At 35.8% G+C, this 18,381-nt stretch overlaps 1 protein-coding gene across 5 annotated transcripts in view; it reads left to right on the top strand.

The window, feature by feature from the left end:
• CNTN5 (contactin 5) overlaps positions 1-13,297 on the top strand; it is a 603,369-nt gene extending 590,072 nt beyond the window's left edge. For 4 of the 5 annotated variants that reach the window (XM_051780168.1, XM_051780170.1, XM_051780169.1 and 1 more), the window contains 4 exons: positions 5,965-6,151; positions 6,695-6,807; positions 8,187-8,355; positions 10,355-13,297. In XM_051780168.1, coding sequence (XP_051636128.1) covers positions 5,965-6,151; positions 6,695-6,807; positions 8,187-8,355; positions 10,355-10,458 — 573 coding nt within the window. In that variant the 3' untranslated portion in view covers positions 10,459-13,297. Of the gene's footprint in view, positions 1-5,964; positions 6,152-6,694; positions 6,808-8,186; positions 8,356-10,354 lie in introns of those variants that run through there. The other variant, XM_051780171.1, reaches the window with a different exon arrangement.
• Positions 13,298-18,381: the final 5,084 nt, after the last annotated feature.

Below are 18,381 nucleotides of genomic sequence, written 5' to 3'. Positions count from 1 at the left end.
AGGAATAATTATAATCAGCAGCACTTTCTTAATAAACAGAAAAGTAAATGTTGCTCTCCTGCATAATTCAACAGGACAGAATACAATCTGCGGATGGCATTGCTAAATCTTTTCAGCTCCATTTTTGGGAAGAATTTCATCAAAAAGACATAATGACTTATAGGATCAATGCAGTGAGTCAGTGCATTACAGTATTCACTTCAGAACACTAAGTCCACACTATCAGCCCAATTTTGCTAACATACCAAGAATTTCTCTTTCAAGCATCCTCTTAGTGTAAAAAGGAAAGGAGTCTGCATAGCAAGACATTCCACTCCCAAGAAAACCCAAAAGTATGGAACAGTTTCATGCTTTCCATACGATTTACTTTCTGAGGCTTCTGTGAAAACTTTTTTAATTTCAGAACTGATTCTGAAAGTTCATCATATGTACAATGCACTGCAAAACAAAACCTGTAATACTCCCTCAATCCACAAACAACAAATAGATAAAGTACAGAACTCCAGTAATGTTAATAAAAGGATGAATGAGTTATCCTTTTTTAAAAAAACTATTATTTCCTAATGTAAAATGATTGTGGACTGCTAGTAAAATGCTGCCTTCAATTCAAATTGAATGCAAAACAATCTGACTAACCCCTCTATTTTCATGTCGCAATTTGTATTCTGCCTGTGGTCACAACAGCAGTGACAATATTTCTTCACATTTCTGGCCTTTTAACAACAGCATTATAAAAGTGGTAGCTATTTTCTTAACAGTTGAATGTTTGGGTTCTAATCGACAAAAGTGACAGAATATTTACTACAAACAGACAAGTTTTCAGTGACCCACTTTCACTCTACCCTGTTTACACTTCCTAAGTGCACTAAGGAGTAATGAAAGGCAAAATAACTTGTCCAATATCACATTGTCATCCTTGAAAGGCCATGTTAACTGTTATGTCACATGAGTTTTATGCAAGGTTTGCTGTACTCATTTGCATCTTCCAAAGCACATATTATTCCTGACTTCAGTACAGGTTTGTCAGCTCTCCACCCGACCTTACTAAATATATGCCAGCTACAGCCTGATAAAGTAGAAGTAGCTTGAAAACTTCGTCAGAATTGTAGAAAAATATAGTGTGTTCCATACTTATTGTTTGAGATCCTTAACTTGAAGGTTATAAAATCTATTTGAGCCCTAGGCAATGTTTTCTTTGTCACACACTACTGGTAAGGAAGCAAAACAGAAAGAATTACTGGTTGGAAGAAGAGATATTTTTGTTTTCTTTTTCCTTTTCCAGAAAGACAAGGTTAATATTTAAGTATAGATCACAAAGCTTGTGTTTTTTTCATTGGGATTCCACACAGGGGTAAGAGTTTGACTAATGCACTCCAAAGATCAACTTGGAAAAAAAACCAAAAAGGATAAAAAATAAAAAATCTCGATTATCATTTTCAGAGAGGATTACTTGACATAATAACTTGATTTTACCCTATTATGTCCTTTGAAAGAGAAATACTTGATATTTTGCTGTTTCTTATGTGTATTTTATCTATTTTTACAATGGAACAGAAAATTACATGTGCATGGTACTGGAATTTTATTTTTTTTTTATTTAGTGAAGTAATTTCGAAAGAGCATATGAACATTTTAACCACAGCCTGGTAAAGCAAGACAGAAAAAAAAAAAAGAGTAATTCGTGGTTCACTAGCCTGAATACCAATTTACCAGACTTCATGTTTGAAATTAATTAATTTTTCCACAAACAAAATTAGTGATTCAGTGGTTTTATATATGAGTTAATTTTGCCTGCAAAGTCACTCCTATTCTGATTCAAACACCTCCAAAGACCTGAAGACTAGAACCAGGAGTTTATAGCAGAACATACTACTGCTTCTCATGCCCTTGAAGTATGGATCACACCCTAGATGCCTCATGAGGGCCCCAGGAGAGCAATACCTTTTCCAATGTCCGTGTCTTGAATTTTTTGTTATGATTATCAATGACTCATGAACTGTTTGGGGGTTCTAATACCTAAAATCAGAAACACAGATAATTATTCATTTTTCATTAGAAAATATAACTAGATATTTGATGATAGTACTCAAAGTTGAGGTACAATATCAGTTTTCATGCAATGGTCTGCAGGACCATGTGGAAGAAGAGAGTACCTGAGGAAAGAGGTGGAAGATGTAAGCTGCTCCAGAAAGTACTGTACTGAACAGTGTTTTGTTTCTTCTTTTCAGTCAGCAGTTGTTCTGGTGAGAATGAAGGAACTGAGGCTGACTGACCTTTTTGCAGGAATCTCTCATCCAGTTCTGAAGCACAGTCACACCAATGCCTTGAAATGATACTAAAAGCACCTCTTCTCCCGTCCTAAGTGCTCACTTATACCATTGCATTAACATTTACATGGCTTCCATCTGCCAGTTCAAGTAACATACAGGTTTTCTGATAATGCTAATTAAAATACTTTTTATGAAATCTGAATCACTGTATGAACCATTTTTTCAGGGCTAGCAGCAGTTCTTCCAGTTCACGGTTCTTTCTCCCCTAGCACTTTCTGTACTCTAAGATCTCTTCAAATCCATTTTCAATTACATCAGTGCTGTTGATGCTGACAAATGCTCAGAAAGCCCAGGAAAGTTTGGCGTTTTGTCCACTTTGATTCATTCTACCTAATTTAGGCTCTTGATATGCCTAATTTGTAGCTTAGATTTTCTATGGTCAACAGAAAGAATATCCAGACAATAAATTTAGCAAAAAGGACACGCAATTAGATCAGATTAATTTATAGCAAAGAATGCACACCCTAAAAACCAACTTGGAAAAAACAGTAATATTATTTAAGATATCTTGTAACCTAAAACTTCAAGGAAGTTGTCTGTAACTATCAGAGGTAGAAATATTTTAGATAGAAATAAACTTTAACATGAAGATTTTCTTTTAACCGTCGCTTAAATCGCAGTCAGGGTAAAGGAGTTTGCATGTTCTTGTACCTCCTCTATTCAGTTATTTGCTTTCTCCTTAGCTCAAAGAGATGGATTCCTGGGAAACAGATATCAAAGCTCTTTATTATTTGGCTAAGCAACAGACAATAGAAAGTCCAGAAAGAATGTAAAACCTTACAAACAAGAACACATTAATCAGGTCAAAAGCTTTCTTTCCCCATTTTTTCTTTCATTTTTCAAATATGGGCTACTCTTTTGTGATTTATGCTTCACACTATTATCAATATTCAAAATTATCATTAAGGAAAGTCTGCCCTGTTTTATAAATCCCTTCTGAGAAGTATAAATTAAGGTTACAAAAATAACAAGATTTAAAAAATAACAAACACGTGGATGTGTAAATAAACAAACAAACCTTCTGTTCTAAGATAAATGTCCAGCACTTTTAAACATCAGCAGTACCTTCATTTTAGTTCAAATCAGTGTAAATTCCTACACCATCTACCCTAGTCAATGATCATTGGAATTCTCTTTTTTTTTATAACCAGTTTTTCTTTCAGTTCTTTTGGTCATCAACAAATGAATGTATATGTTATCAAAAAAGAAAAAAGAAAATGAAATTTTGATATCAAAGTCCATAGTCACCTGGCAATACTTTAAGGGAAATTTTTAAATCAGGGAACAAACACTTTAAGGGCTTTGAAGTACAGAGGAAACTGACACAGAAGCATTGCCGAATTGCATTTCATGTTTTTGGTTCTTAATTCCATATATTCATTCCCTTAAGAATACCCCTTTGCCAAGGGAGAACACCTTTGCTATGTGGTGCTGCAGAACTGATAGGGAACATCATGATTATTTCTGCAGACTTAACAGGTACAAAATACAATTAGTATCCAAACTGATAATGCCACATAAGCAGTGATGCAGAGCAATTCCAAACCCATGGAAAATATCAAAGGGGACAAGCTGTGCTCCTGTCTTTCTTGCACCAGATTACTATATCTATGTAGTCCTCACACCAGTGTTTTGAAAATCAGATTTTCACTACTTCTTTATGCTAAAAAATGAATTTTCAGTGCAAAAGCTGGGTGTTATTTATTGCCTTGAACATTGCATTAATATGAGACATAGTGTGTCCTGTGAATAAACACTGAGACCTCTTCAGCTATTCATAATTTTGCTCCCATCTGTCTAGAACAAGGATTTCACTACTTCAGTTGCATTTCCGCACCTGCTACTGTCCACCTATGCAAGCTTGATCAAGTCACTTTTCCTTTCTGATGATTTTCATGTTGGATCCTCAGCAGACTACACTATCTGGTTAATAGCATCTTCCAGGACATGTGGTCTCTCTCACTATCTGTTCATACAGTCCTTAATACTGTGCAATTCTCATCACTGTAGTGTCAAGTTTGGAAAGATGCATCACAAAGGAAATTAAAGGAATCTGATTGCCCAAGAGATAATAAGCATTGGAGGTTCAATGCTAGTGTATGAATAAATGGTTGTTGATTCTTTTCTTCTTTTCACAAAAGATGTGACAAGGTGTTATTTCAGGTATCAATAGGTTTGGTCAAGCATTCAGATAGCAATATACCTAAGTGAATCACACTTATTTCAACAAGTGGTGACTGCAACTAGTATTGAAGACTAAGATGTAATTAATCTAAGAATTGAAGCAAGCGTTTTAATATGAGATAATGCAGGTGCACACACACATGCACACACATAAAAAGACATTTACTTCAAGTTTTACAATCAAAAGAATGGACTTTGAGTTGGCCCTCAATCAGAGTTAACACAACCACTTTACTCAAGTGAAGATAGGACCTCAAAAGTACATCTTTTGAACGAGATATTTTTAGATTTTTTTTTTATGGCACTCCTAGTGCAATTATAAAAGGTCAGCACTGTACTCATTGGTCTTATTTTCTTGTGAGCCCCTTGTTTTCTTCGGTTCACCATTTTCTGGGATACATTCACAAAAGTGCTGTATTGTCTGTGACCTTTTTCTCAGAGGAAAAATTATCCAGATATAATATGAATAACCTACTAAGAAATAACCAACTTCACATAAAAGGTCAAAACGCACAATAAGTGTAAGTAGGTCTCAGTATAAATAACAGTAAGCTGAATATAGATCTTTGAATGGCACATTAGTAACATCTCCTGTTAGGGAAAGCAGGGTCCCATGAGAATTACCTTACTTGTGTAGGTCACCTAGATACATTAAAAAGAAACAGTATTGCTTTTCTCATTATTCCCTGCAAATACTTGGTCCCTGAGGAAAGAGACTATTTAAATTCCCAGCTCTGCATTATAACCTCTTTGAGATTATGATAAATTTAGTGTAGATACCAGAAATAAGAATTAAGAACCACCACAGATCATTTAGGGAATTTATATCTGAAAAGGAAGGGCATAAACATAATATCGGAATTTCATTTACCAGGAACCTGTTTATAACCAAGAACAAAAACTGAATCCATTTCCTTCTTTTTCTTCAGATAAGACTTTTCTGATGATGGAAAGAGTTCCTTTGTTGTTTTGTCACTGCCTATTCATTGCACTGATAAGAAATCTTGTGGCTGAGCTGCACTGGGCCAGGAAGGGCATGTTGCTCACAATACTTAACTGATGTGGCCAGAGTTTTCCAGAGTAAAAGTAGGTATTCTGGTGACCTATCAGAGGATGAGCTTTCCTTAAATGTTCTCCTTCAGTGATGAGCTCTCCCTGCCAAAGTAATCCTCTGCTCTTCTGTCTTGTAGTAACATTTTCTCATCCCAGTACACAGCAATTCAATGTCCTTCAGGTCATAACATGATATTCCAAGACTTGCCATTTTGGAGAAGTGAGCACTGTATGGCTTGAGGTTAAGCAGCAAATCCCATATGCTTTAAAGGGCCTGATGATCAGAAAAAGGTATAAATGGCTAAAAGACCTGCCACAGGATAACAAGTACAAACACCTGGAAGCATGAGCTTGCTAGGTCCCTACATTAAACTTTCATTTGGTCGCTTGTTGGCAGGTTGGATACTGGAAGGACATGGAGAAGGAAGAAGCAGCAGAAAAGGTCAAAACAGAGGGAAATGAGTCATCCATCCTCCTGACAGGATTAGAAGGAAACACATTATATCACCTAACAGTGAGGGCGTACAATGCTGCAGGGTATGGACCACCTAGCACTGCTGTGCATGCAGCAACCAAGAAGTCCCGTAAGTAATCTCAGTATCTTTGCTACAAGGGAGAAGTCAGAGAGCAACCTCTGCCCTCTTGTGTTTTCATTTAACATGAGTGTATAATAATCAGGAATCATGTATAGCTTTGATTCATGGCCTTGCTTTGATATTTAGACATGAATTTATATGACTTTACATTCATAACAAGGATTATTTTCCTAGGGAAAAAGGGGGATTTTTTTACAAAGAAGAGAGAGAAAAGAGTTCAGGTTCATAGGCTTTGTGAAATTTATGGGATAGGATGGGATGGGATGGAATGGGATGGGATGGGATGGGATGGGATGAGATGGGATAGGATGGGATGGGATGGGATGGGATGGGATGAATAAATACATAATAATCTACTACATTACAATACTGGTGAAAAAAAAACCTTAGAATTTGATCCAGAGTTGTGGGAGCCTGTTAACATGACTGATTTTAAATGTAATGAAAGATTGAAATATTTTTCTTTTGATTTTAAAGAAACTACCTATATATAAAAATATATTTATCTATATGTTATTTTTTTCTTCTCAGCTCCCAGCCAAGCACCAGGCAATATTATGTGGATACAGGATGGTTCACATGTGTCTCTTGGGTGGGAGCCAGTCAGACCTCTAGCTAATGAATCTGATGTAATGGGATACAAGGTCAGTGCTTCCCTGTCCTTACTCACCTTTCTCTCTTCCAAACAACTACTTCTCTTCTTTACTGGCTTTTTTCCCTTTCTTGTTTCTCTGTGTAAGTAAAGCATTCTGCACAGACTGTCTCCAATCAGTTTTCACCATGAAAAACAATAAATAAAATTAAAATGAGAGAAATGCCCCAACATATTTTTGTGTTGTGATTTTCAAATACTGCTTATAAACCGAGTAAGCTCTATCTGAGGGTATCAGCTCATTATCTCTGAACCAGAAGTGGTTATTAATAGGACAAGCCTGTGATGAAATTTCTAGTAACTCCTCAATTCAATTGTGTTTGCAGTAGGATTTAGAGAAATGTAGAATAATGAGGCATTATAAATTGACATTAAAATTAATATTTTTATGGAGCAGAAACAAAAATACTTCCGTTTGTTTTATAATCATGTTGGTAATGTTCAACAATCAGTGACAGTAACAGCTGGCATCTAAAGTTTTGAAGTTTTAAAGAGTAAAATACAGATTAACACTTAAATAATAAGTCATAAAACCACATAGAATTCACTGTAATATTTTAAATCAAAGCAGAATGTTTCCAATGTTTTTACAGAGGTGTGGAGGTTTGGTTTCTTTGAAGTCTGTATACAATCATTTCTAGACTAAAGTCTGATATCCCCTCTGATACACCAGGAAATATCACCAAGAAAGTGTAAAATGGTTCAAATAAGCCAGAAACTGTTCTAACTTTTATCAGAATAGTTAATATTCTGAAATAGTTGAGTTGACTACTCTAGTTTTTCACACCTCTCTAACCCTCTCAATTTTTGTCTGGGATCAGAAACTCTTATGCAGAAATACCAAAAAGACAGCTAGGTACTCACTTTCCCTTCCATAAATTTTTCCTGAATGTCACAGGAGGTTCAGGGACAGATCTAAGCTGTTCTCTGTTATCCAGCTAAGGTAAACACAGTAAGGACATTATTTGGAACATTTTCTTTACATTTGAAGTTAGGTTCTTTAGCCAAAAATGTGAATATCAACATGAATTTGGGGATAAGAATTTGAATCAAATGGAACCCAAAATACATTTTGAAATTTTGGAGGTAAAATTGTGCAACACCTAATGCTGGAGAGGGCAAATGTACTATCCTTGCTCTGGATCATAATCAATGTCCTTTCATTACTTGCTAGTATACTTTGCTATTACTGTTTTGAAGCCACTGCAGGGAGGGAAGAGTAAAAGCAGATGACTGTTCAAATGCAGTGTCACGAAACCCTCAGTGAAAGCATGAAACAGTTAGCATTGCAGTGACTGTGTTATCTGCACAAAATGTTTGGTATATAACTTGAATGACCACTATGACCATTGTCTATTTTATTGACCATAGGTATTATTTCGGCAAGAAGGCCAGAGCAACAGTCAAGTTATAGAAACACAGAAAACCTCCGCAGTGGTACTTCTTCCTGATGTTGGTGTCTACATCATTGAGGTCTGTGCAGTTAGTGAAGGAGGGGATGGGACTGCAAGTCCCCAGATCAGAGTTCCATCTTTTTCAGGTAAAGTTACACTATATTTGAAAGAGTAGTGATTATAGCAATGTTCATTAACTCTACTATTCTCTACCTGAAAAACAATGTTGTCACAATTATTTAACTATTAGATAAAATTATTAATCTGAGTCCTCAGTTCCATGCTGAAACAAAGACATCTACTGCCATTTGAGATTCTCAAGAGCATCTGAGGCAACCATGTGAGGCCAAAAAACAAAGCAGAAGATTTATAGGAAACCTCTCCCTTTCTAGGATAACATGTGAAAACCTGACTGAGCTATAGATGTTTATATGTGCACTAGGTGTCTTAAATAACAATATAGTCAGCTGAGATGTAATCCATAGAGACCAACAGTGGAGCCTTGACAGCAATTCAGCTAATCTTCTGAATTTACATATTCAGACATAAGCCCATAAGGACACCCGATATGTTTTAAGGTATCCCAAACATTTGCACATGGCAGATATAATATGGGACTTAGAAGGTACACACATCACTCTGGACCACCAGCTGTAGGTGTACTGTCTAACATAGATAAAATGCTATCTATTTAGGTAAGTCTACAACTTCTCATAAGGGGAAGAGGAGGGACAGCCACTGATATCTTCTCTTTGGTGCCCCCTGACAGGACCCAAGGGAATGACATGTAGTTGTGTCAGGGGAGATTTAGGTTGGATATTAAAAAATGTTCACCCGGGGGATGGTTGGGCACTGGAACAGGCTCCCCAAGGAAGAGGTCACAGCACTAAGCCTGACAGAGTTCAAGAAGCATTTGGATGATGCTCTCGGGCACATGGTGTGCCTCTTGGAGATGGGCCTGTGCAGGGCCAGGAGTTGGACTTGATGATCCTTATGAGTCCCTTCCAACTCAGCATAATCTGTGATTCTGTGAACACTCTGTATCTGCCTGCCTTAGAATAAGCTGAATTTCTCTGTAGATTCCAATGACTCCCTTGAATAATTATTACTTTAATAAACTATTAATTTATTACAGTATTAAAGTATTATCATAAAGTAACTTAGGATGTCTAGATTCTTTCTCCTCAGTTACTGTGATAAGTTGAAAAAATTTACAGTATCAATATTACATAGGTAAGAAAGGAATGGAAGGATTAGTGGCAAGAACGACCAGAAAATAACATTGACTTTTGCCTAAACACAACAAGGTATCTTAATTCTAACTTTCTGCTAAAACTTAAAAGTTCTACTAAACATTGCTTTACACTCTTAAGGAGTACTAACTAAAAGATGTGAGCCTGAAACTTCAATGTAGGACTAAAATTTCAACCCTAATCTAGTCACAAACCTCAATAATATTATCAGAATGCAGAAGACACCAATCCCTACTCCATGGAATATTTGTTTCCTGTATCCTTTGAGCCATAACTGTAGGCAACCAAGTCTTTCATTCCCTGTCTCCTGATATTTGTAATTAGACTATGCATATCACATTAGTTCCATTTAGGTCAACTGTTGTCCAAAGGAACCCAGACTGGTTCCCTTCCCATTTTGTTACCACTAGTAGCCCAGAGAACAGTTCCCCTTAACACGGCCTTTAAAGGGACTGCTGTAATCTAAAATCATCACTGGACTACTGAGCAAAATACCACTTTTTCCTCTGGGCAAACATAGAGATCAAGGGCCAGCTTTAATCCGTTTTTCTGAGAAGAAGATTTGTGACCATGGCTGGAACTCAGAGCAGCTTCTGCAGGCTAATTCTTTTTTGAGGTTTAAGGCACAAAACCACATACCCCTTTGGAATTTGCTATTCATTTGCAGACTGAATATGAGGTTCCAGCATGTGAGTTGCCGTAGGTATCTTCATAAAATCCTATCTGTGTAGGGAGCCTATTTTGTGACTGCAATTGTCAGAAGCCAATCCGTTGCCTAAAGGTTAAGCTTCTGCTGAGGGTAATAGAATACAAGTTTTGGGCAAAATATAGTATCTAAATGTACTGACTATTTGCATCATTTGTTCCTTAATTACTTTGCTTTTCATTTCAGGAGGGAAAGTAACAAGCGCTCAATCCACCTTACATGTGTTGTCTACTTCCTCGTCCTCTGTAACATTGCTTTTGGCACTGATGGTACCTTCAACATCATGGTGAAGGTTTCAGACTTTGTTGTTATTTCTTTGCTTTAATTTAATGACACCATAGGGTGGAGTTTTATGTCTGTGGAGAAACTGGAAACATGAGCTAATGCTTAAAGAACCATAGAAATGCCTGTGGTGCACTTAGAGGAGTGTTGGAGACACGGTCAATAATTCATCAGGTTTTTATCTCTTCTTTATTTGTAAAAGTCCTCTGGGGAGGAGACACTTCTTGGCCCAAAAATATGCAGATTGTATGTAATAAACTTTTGTAAGCAAAGATAATTTCTGTCAAATGTATTTTCCTTTTTTAATATGTTCGATTTTGGTGAGCCCAGTCATGTGTCACCAGGTATTTAAAAAGTGGTGTCTAGTACAGTACATCTGTTTGGTTTGGAAAAAAAATCCTTTTTTAACATATAGAACAAAGTTTGATGCAGTTTTGTCGAATACTTTGCTCACATCCCCAATAACTGGTTGTTTCTACCAACAACTGAGAAAAAACATAATTTATCTACACAGCCCACTGCAAAAGTAAAGAGAATTTGTTCTGAAAATGTATAACATGTATTTAATTAGCAAAAAGAACTGCCAATAAAGTATTGGACAGCATACTCAGAACATGGCCAAATGGAGCAGAAAATCCATTTATTTTATTGCAAGGTAAATGAAAAATTATTAAATACAAACTTAAGAGGAAAAAGTTTTTATTCATCAAATACTGCAAGATATTACGTCCAATGATCAGATACAGATTTTCTAAAGTAAATAAGAAATCGATTCCTACTGCATATCACAAGGAAAACTGCACTGGGCATTTAAATATGATATACATTAAGATACTAGGTGGACAAATAAAGCAATGCAAGGAGAGAAACCTACTTTTTTCCAACCACTTCTCAGCTTTTTTTTTCTCAACTTTCTTTTTCCTCTGAGTCCATTTTTTAGTAACACTCTGTGTTCTATATAGATAGTAATCAAGTTGAAGTATATATGAAAGCATATTATGGAAAGAATATTAACATTTTTCAGAATTTAATCATTCACATATATTCAAACTGCAGTACAATATATTTTGGAGGATTTAGTGTCTGAGAAAAAAATACTTGGAGAAGTGCTACAGAGCATCATTCCAGTTATTTAACTAATTGGCTCTATTTCTATATTTTACTGGAGATTATTCTTGTAGGGACTGTGTGCTATCAGTTTTAATCCCCAATTTTTGCTATACCAAACAATTTTTCATTCAATAGACAGTATGGACAATTTTTCTGCATTGGAAGGCCTTTCCATGTATTGGCACCTGAAGCAAAATAATTCCCAGAGTAGATGGTGTGCAATTACTGTGTACACAATTACTGTGTGCACAGTGCTGTGACAAAGGGTGTTTTACTAACACATCTAGGGATCAAGCCTAGGATAAACATTCCCTCACCTGGGAAAAATCAGGTTAAAAATGTTTAACATGAAAGTCCTAATGGCACAGTTCTTTTAGCTGTCCATCCCTCTAAAAGGTTTTGATGAAAATCTATTTTAATTGATGAGTTCTGCAATCAAAATGCTATTATTTTGCCTGTTCACTAGCAAAATAATTTTTGGCATTTAGCTAAATCTGCTCTTTCTCAGCAGCTTTAAAATAGTAGACAAGAAAGCACAACACAGATCAAGTGCTTAGTAGGTAAAAAGCTGACTGGTGACTAAATATTTTTTCTTTTTAATATTTTATCAGTAAAATTTTTCAGAGAAAGTTCAACTCAAATCTTTCTTACCCACTAGTATTTTAAATAATTTTTTAAGAAATAGCATTTAAATTTACTTAGTCACTATGTTGCTAGGAAAACAAAGGCAGGATAGCTAGCTAAGCACAGGCTGTAGGTAAACGGAAAGAGACCTTCTATATCTCTGCGTTCTGGAAAATCCTTTGAGATCAAAGAAAGGAAGATGTAATGTACCTTGCTGATATAGCAAACTCACAGAAAAAAACTACCTGCTGTCATTTGTAAAACAGCAGCATTGTTACTATGCAGAGAACCTGCATTAGCAATCTACCATCTTTCAAAAGGTTAAAATAAACAAGAATAAAGTGACAAACCAAAAAGTAAAATGGCTATTTTATAAATTAAGCATAATTTCCTCTATTTTTTATACAGTTGCTTGCCAATGCAGTTTATTTCAGAGTATTCAAAAAGGCTACATTCACTGCGGTGGCATTTTCTGAATGGTAGTTAAAATTTCTGAATACGATAAATGGATATGCTTTATAAGAAGAATAAAAGTCTGATAAGGAGATAGAACTCCATCTAGATACATCTCGATCTCTAGTATGAAGATAAAGATAGAAATACTGAACATACCATCAGGTAATGTAGTTGTATTGCAGGGACAAAAAGGGGTATGTTTTATATTCAACATGAACAAAATATGTATTTTGCATCTTAAATATATTAATAAACATGTTTTAAATGTTTAAGTATCTATGTATTACCTATTTGTTATTTTGTAGAAGATGTTTCCTTATCATGACATTTTTTAGTTGCAAGGGAAAGATTTTTCTTTTTTCATGTAGAAGATTGTAATAGTGCAGTCTGGCATCACTGAGGAGACTGTATTTTTGTATACGGCCACAAGATCTGTTCAGAAAAAAAAAATAATTAGAAAGAAACTTTGTTTCACAGACCGAAAGAACGATACTGTCATGGCCCATATCAAAATGTTAGGTATATTGTACAATCTGTATATATGCTATATATAATGGTATATACAATGTGGAAGACACAGTAATATAATAGTTTCTGTGTACTGTTCTTGTAACATTAGATCTTTTTAATAAATTATTCTCTTTTTATTGGCTTTTATCTTATCTCCTGTCAGGTCCTCAGTTATGTTCATAGAGTACAGGGTGACACAAATATTTTGGTTTTTAGCAGCAAGAAGCCTTTAATTACATGACTTTCAAGAAGAAAATGATGAATCTGCAACAGTGAAAGTGGAAAATGCAACTCTTAAAATCAAGTAATTTTTGTCATCACTCCAATTTCACCTAAGTGTTGGTTTCCCTGGGTAGGTATCTATTTCATAACTAAACAATTGAAAGGTTCAAGAATTCTCAACATGAAATTATACTTAACAAAAACTGCAATGTAATCTGCAATTTAACATCAGAGATAAAATAAAAATAATCATGAACAGAAGAGAGATCTAGGGTGGAGAGGCACTGCCCAAAGAAGCTGTGGAAGCCCCATCCCTGGAAGTGTTCAAGACCAGGTTGGATGGGTCTTTGAGCAATCTGGTCTTGTGGAGGGTGTCCCTGCACGTGGACAGGGGTTTGGAACTAGGTGATCTCTATGGTCCCTTCCAACCCAAACCATTCTATGATTTCTATGAAAAGTGCTTTATAAAGAAGTCACCAAGGTCAATCCTCTGTATACTGAAGTATTACATAGCTTCTGGTACCTCTGTGTCTTACATTTGAAATACTTTGTGTGAAAAACCACAAAAGAATAGTTTTCAAAAACACACATAGCCTTTTGAGGAAAAAAATGTAATAATGAATGACCCAATTGTAGCAAATACTTTTCTTTTTTATAGTTTTATTTGAGCTTTTAATAATCCCCAATCAATTCTTTATGAAATGCATATTTTCAATGGTAGATGACTTTGGAACACAGTATGAAGACAAAAAGCCCATACTGGAAATAAAAATACATTGCCACAGTCGTTTGAACTGAGACTTCAATTACAAAATGGGTACTGCTTAAATAGTATATTATATCAGGACTTCCATTAAATTAGTTATGAATGTCGCAGAACACTGTAATGGTCTGCTTTTGCTGACATGGAGAACTGTACATTTTGAAAATCCATATCCTATCAGAACTTCAACGACACTGCAACCCATTCTTGCCCTTTTATGGACATCATCCCAGTTCCTCTGAAAATGAAAGACAATTTCCTTCTTAATTACTTCCTATGCTTTTGAGCAAAACAATGCCAAGGATAAGAGAAAATGAATTGCATTTTATTACAATAGGTTTGTTGCCTTTAGGCTATTGCAAACAGCCTCCCTAAGCATGCTGGCACATAGGTTGCTTCCAAAAATACAGATCCTGAGTTTGTTCTAAGACTTTTCTCTCAACTCCAGTAAAGACAGACCTGACTTTACCTTTATTGGAGTTCATATTTTTAATACTTTAAACAAGGTAATGATAGTATATGTGAATAAAAGCCTGACAAGCCTAAAAGAAAAATCTATGGATAATTGTACAGTTTCAATATTTGCATTACTTATTACAGGGGTCAGCTCTTTAAGTAAACTGGTACAAATATTTAGATGCTATTCCTATTCCTGATCCCTGTGCTCCTTTTCTGCTATCAGATTATTAACTAAATACCCCAGCTTGTATAAGAAATCTACCCAGTCATCAGAAGAAACTGATAAAGAAATCTGAAATGCTTCTTGATTCATCTTTTACTGTGATGAAATAGATGTGTCGAGCTAAAGAAAAATACACTCCCTTTGGATATGGTTTGGTGGTGGGGTTTTTCACTTTTATGCTCAAAATCATCAACTTAAAAAAACTATAGAATAAAAACATGAGAGTCTTCCTGAAAAATACAGTTATCAAGACGAATAGCAAAGGCAGGCACTATATGTGTTAATCATAAAATAAGTTATTCAGCATATTTCACTTTTTGTACAGAAAATAAGATGAGAAAATGCATAAATTTGCTTTTCATAACAGAAAACATGTAAATAAAAAGATATTTAAAGTAATTGAGGCATATCTGGATCAAAGCTTTAGTAAGTACAATTTTACTTTAAGCTGCATTACTCTGTTCCCTGGTTGAACAAGCATTTCCATTTCATAATGGCACCATCTTGTATCTTCTACAAAAGAGACTTTTTAAGACAGGATAGTAAAACAGGGTAGTCCTCCTGATATTTCTTTAAAATTTTACCATGTGGAGCAACTGGTTGACTTAGTAAAGAAGCCTGAGTTGAATTGTTTAGTTTTGTATAACTCATTCCCTTATTACTGAGTGATATATACACCTAAATCAATCCTTTTGGAGAGAGTCATTCTAGGTGATGATGTTGCATATGTATGTTCTAATTAAGAAGTTTCACATGTGTTTTAGGTGAAAAAACTGAATGTCTACCCTACTGTGATCACTATATTGTAGTACACGGGCAGCCAAGAAGTAACGTGCAAGCTGGTATTAGTTCTTTTCTAACATGGAGAAGACTCAGAAACAAATTGTTGATGTTTTCTGGTTATACTTCATTTATTTCAAGTCCCATTAGTAAAAACCAAATTATCCACAGTACAGTGAATGTCTCTTTTGCTCCTGTTACATAAAAGAAAAATAAACACTTCATAGTGCCCTACAACTTCCCAGGCAGCCCCTTCTTCCTCCCCCTTTCCTGTCTTCAAAAGGGTACGTGTGTGTACAGAGAGGGCAGGGGGAGAGCGGAGGAGACACAGAAGGAAGAGGAAATCCACGGGCACAGTATCCCACAAGGATGACCTGAAGTTAGCCCTGCCTCCTGACCTTGCAGGGTTTGCCTTACAACAAGCCATCTGAGAGGGTAAGTCTTTTACCTTCCAAAAACACAAATTAGGAAGCATTTTTACCCATCTGAGAATGGCTGCACTAGATTATCCAAAGCACTAAACTGGGTTCCCACTGTGTTGTTATCTGTCAACACTTTCTGACTCTCTAAAGAGAACAGAAGCTAATCCCACAGCTTTTGAATGGGAAGTGAAAGGAATTTACTCAATACAGTTTTTCATAAAAAAATTTCTTGAGTGCCCACAGTACCCACAATAGGAAATGCTCTTCACAAAAGCTTTGGCCCTTTAATGCAGGAAGTAAAGCTGGCAGTTTACTGACTGAATGTATTATTGCAGCATGAGAAACTAGCTTGCAGTGGCAAAAGTTTTGTCAGATTTCTAGAGCATAAATTATTTGAATATTGCTAGATCTCTGCGAGTTTGCTTTGTAGAATGGTAGTCCTTCCTTTTAGATAATTTTTTATTAGACCCAAATATTTCTTGAAAGTTTCTGATGTACTAAGAGCTACCACACTGAAAGTCCTTCAGCACAGGATATGCAGCACCTTAAACCTTGGTGTGCATTTGACACTTTGACAAACATACTCTTCTCTGAAGGCATAGCTACTTCCACAGTTCTTCCCTCCACTAACAAAATATTTACCTTCATAAACTACAATGAACTGATGAGGCATTTCTTTTCTTAAATGGCTGCTGAACCCTTTCTTACTTCTACTCAAAGAGGACAGCTCTTAAGATACTATATCTAAATAAGGTGTAAAAACATGGGGGAAAAGCCCCAAAACCCAGTAGGGTTTTGTATAGGCCAGGAAACAAAACAAACCCAAAATGAAACTGTGTTCCATCCAGATAATGAGAGCAAGATTAAAAAAGCCCTTTTCTGCAAGACAAAACTTTGATTTTATCACAATACTGGTACTGTGTGTACTTGAGGTCTCTACAGCTCTAAAAAGTCTTAAAAGAAATAGCAAAGAGACAGACAACTGAAGTGATCAAGGGTTGTTGGCTAGAACATCTGCCACTTGGGGAGAGGTTAAAAGGACTAGGGCTCCTCAGTTTGGTGACAGGTGGGCAACAGATAAGAAGTCATCATGCCCCAACTTTTTCTCTCCTGTTGTTTCTCTTCCTCGCAATAGACAAAGCACTAAAAAGGCCTGTAAGAGACTGACTCTCAAACCTCCTCCTCCTCCTGTTTGGAAACTGTGCTTTAATTCAAAGTTGAAGATTGTACTTTATCTGTCCAATGAATACTGAACTATTCAGATAGAAAGCCCCAACACTGAAAAGATGCTGTTTCAGAACAGACCCTATCCGCAGGACTAGAGCAATCAAATCTACTCCCAGTCATGATACAAGCTAGAAAGAAAAGGTGTTTGAGATCTGTGAAATCCTCAGCTGGATCTTTAAATCATTTGCAGCAAGAAAAAAAAAATGCATCTACTTCTTTTTTACAAAGGGACACTCACAAGTATGAATGGGAAACTCCTGAACATACCCCGGATGATGAAACCACTCCTCCCACTTAGACCTAAAATGTAGGAGCTGAAGCTGGATTTCTATAATCACAGTCTAGCATTTCCACCAGTGATTACCTTTAAGTCTTTATTGTTATTGTTCTGATTATTAGTGTTTAGATTATATCCTCATTGTGGTGCTTGCAAGCCATCTGTTACCTGCTAATAACTAATCAATTTAAGACTGCCAAAAAGTGAACTCAAAACTCTGCTAAATATATTCCTATCCTTGCACCATTTCTTAAGCTTAAATCTGGGAGACTTTCAGGTAGGCAACAAAGAAAAAGCAAATATCTCTTCCTACTCCTTTATCAGTTACAACATCACATTTACTGCCAGACCATGAGAGACCAGGGGAAATAAAAATGCAGCATTTTTATTTTGTCTTTCATACAAAATACACTAAGTAGAATTATTTGGGTGTAATATAGTAAAGACGCCTGATTGATGTAGGTTATAATTTTTAATCTTAGTTTTCTGCTTCTGAGTACATCCATACTCACTAATTAACTTGAACAGCAGTTTAAAAGACTAGTTTTGACTCTGCCCATTTAATGAACAAAATCCAATCAACCACCCTCTTAGTATAAATGGAAAATACATGTCTGAAAGAATGATAAATAGCTGATTGCCATGGTGATTAGCATAACATACCTCATGGAAAGCTATTTGGCATTCAGCTCCACTAGCACTTTTTAAGGATGGATACAAGCCTTTGTGCACTTTGCATGTGACGTGCAGCTGATTTAAATAAGAAGACATCTTTCTAGATCTGATGACTGACATTTTTATTTTAAACTTTTACATGAACCATATTTTTCAACTGTTGTGGGTGTTTTCACATAAAAT

Source organism: Manacus candei, unplaced genomic scaffold (assembly GCF_025592945.1).
Source record: "Manacus candei isolate 608988 ecotype Guabito, Panama unplaced genomic scaffold, ASM2559294v1 h1tg000014l, whole genome shotgun sequence".
Taxonomy (NCBI): domain Eukaryota; kingdom Metazoa; phylum Chordata; class Aves; order Passeriformes; family Pipridae; genus Manacus; species Manacus candei.
Note: the sequence above shows the minus strand (reverse complement) of the source record. Positions and strands in the feature narration are given on the sequence as shown.